Source organism: Nicotiana tabacum, chromosome 6 (genome assembly GCF_000715075.1).
Source record: "Nicotiana tabacum cultivar K326 chromosome 6, ASM71507v2, whole genome shotgun sequence".
Classification (NCBI taxonomy): domain Eukaryota; kingdom Viridiplantae; phylum Streptophyta; class Magnoliopsida; order Solanales; family Solanaceae; genus Nicotiana; species Nicotiana tabacum.
The window spans coordinates 84,226,113-84,227,998 of record NC_134085.1 but is presented as its reverse complement, the minus strand read 5'-3'; the positions used below and the strand labels follow the sequence as shown (position 1 = coordinate 84,227,998).

Sequence of the window (1,886 nt, the reverse complement as noted above, 5' to 3'; positions counted from 1 at the left end):
ATCCTCCAAGTGATATAATAACCATATCACATCAGGAGCCTCCAAATTAAATGACATTAAAATCATATCACCTTAGGAGGTTTCCCTTGTGCTTTACCCGGGATAATCAAGGCAACAAGCAGCAAAACTCAAAGATATCACGAGTTTATAAAATATCCAATTATAAATAAAAAATAAATGAATTATCATGTTAGTCAATAAGCATAACAAATATAAAATAACACAAGCTTGCATAAAATTATAATTTATAAAAAAGCAATATCTCAGTCAGCAATTACAAAGTAACTCCCACTGACTAAAGCACATCAAAAGACTCTAAAATGCCCATATTTTTAGCATGTTCATTAAACACTACAGGCCTGAGACCTTTAGTCAAAGGATCAACCAACATAGATTCTGTGCTAATATGCTTAATACATATATCACCTTCTTTTACCATGTCTCTAACCTTAAGAAACTTAAGGCTAACATGCTTAGAGCCTCTTATTCTTTTGTTGTTTTTAGAGAAGAACACAGATGCACTGTTGTCACAAAAAATAGTCACCGGTTTAGATATAAAATCCACAATTTGTAATTTAGTAAGAAAATTCTTCATCCAAACAGCATGTGAAGCAGTCTCAAAACAAGCAATAAACTCAGATTCCATTGTAGATGTAGCAGTGATGCTTTGTTTCTCACTTTTCCAAGAAATAACACCTCTACCCAATATAAAAATATACAAAGAAGTTGATTTCATAGTGTCTTGATAACCTGCAAAATCAGAATCTGAATATACTAGAAGATCCAGATCATCAACCTTTTTGTACACAAGCATGAAGTCTTTAGTGCGCTGTAGATATCTCATCACTTTCTTTGCAGTCACCCAATGTGCCCACCTAGGATTAGAAGAAAATCTTCCCAACATGTTAACAGCAAAAGCAATATCAAGCCTTGTACAGACTTGTATGTACATCAAATAACCAACAACACTTGCATATGGCACATCTTTCATGGTTCTCATTTCAACTTCATTTTTCGAACATTGATCTTTACTAAGTTTATCCCCTTTTACAACAGGTGCAACACCAGGTCTACAGTCTTGCATATTGGAAGTTTTAAGAACACTCTCAATGTAGGAACGCTATGATAAACCTAATAAATCACGTGACTTATCTCTTTTAATTTCTATCCCAAGAACAAAAGAGGCTTCACCAAGATCATTCATAGCAAAAGACCTAGACAAGTATTGTTTGGTCTTATTCATCAAGCCCAAATCATTTGTGGCAAGCAGAATATCATCAACATAAGAACCATAATAATGAAACTACCATTAGCTATTTTGAGATAAACACATTCATCAAGCTTATTTTCCACAAATCCAAATTTTGTAATAATTTCATCAAATTTCAAGTACCACTGCCTGGAGGCTTGTTTAAGCCCATATATGGATTTGTTAAGCTTGCACACTAGATGTTCTTTACCAGCTTCTTTAAATCCTTCAGGTTGAACCATGTAAACTTCTTCAAGTAGACTCTCATTCAGGAAAGCAGTTTTAACATCCATCTGGTGCAATTCTAAATCAAAATGAGCTACAAGAGCATCACAATTCTAAATGCATCTTTGGATGAAACAGGAGAAAATATTTCTTTATAATCAATACCTTCTTTCTGAATGTAAATCTTAGCAATCAACCTTGCTTTATAATGGTCTATGTTTCCCTTGGAGTCTTTTTTAGTTTTAAACACCCATTTGCAACCAATAGGCCTAAAACCTACAGGCAATTCAACTAACTCCCACACTCTATTGTGTTCCATGGAGAGCATTTCATCTTTCATTGCCTCACGCCATTTATCAACAAATGGAGAGGAAATAGCTTGATCATATGATAAAGGATCGGTCAGCTCTCC

At 34.2% G+C, this 1,886-nt stretch overlaps 1 protein-coding gene across 1 annotated transcript; it reads right to left on the bottom strand.

The window, feature by feature from the left end:
* Positions 1–295: 295 nt before the first annotated feature.
* Positions 296–1,084, bottom strand: LOC142181913 (secreted RxLR effector protein 161-like). The gene has a single exon (XM_075255588.1). The coding sequence runs from the start codon at positions 1,082–1,084 to the stop codon at positions 296–298; it is 789 nt and encodes a 262-aa protein (XP_075111689.1).
* Between the last annotated feature and the right edge of the window lie 802 nt (positions 1,085–1,886).

What these genes read in the sequence shown, in the direction of transcription:
- LOC142181913 (XM_075255588.1), bottom strand. Translation starts at nt 1,084, where the DNA reads ATGCAAGACTGTAGACCTGGTGTTGCACCTGTTGTAAAAGGGGATAAA.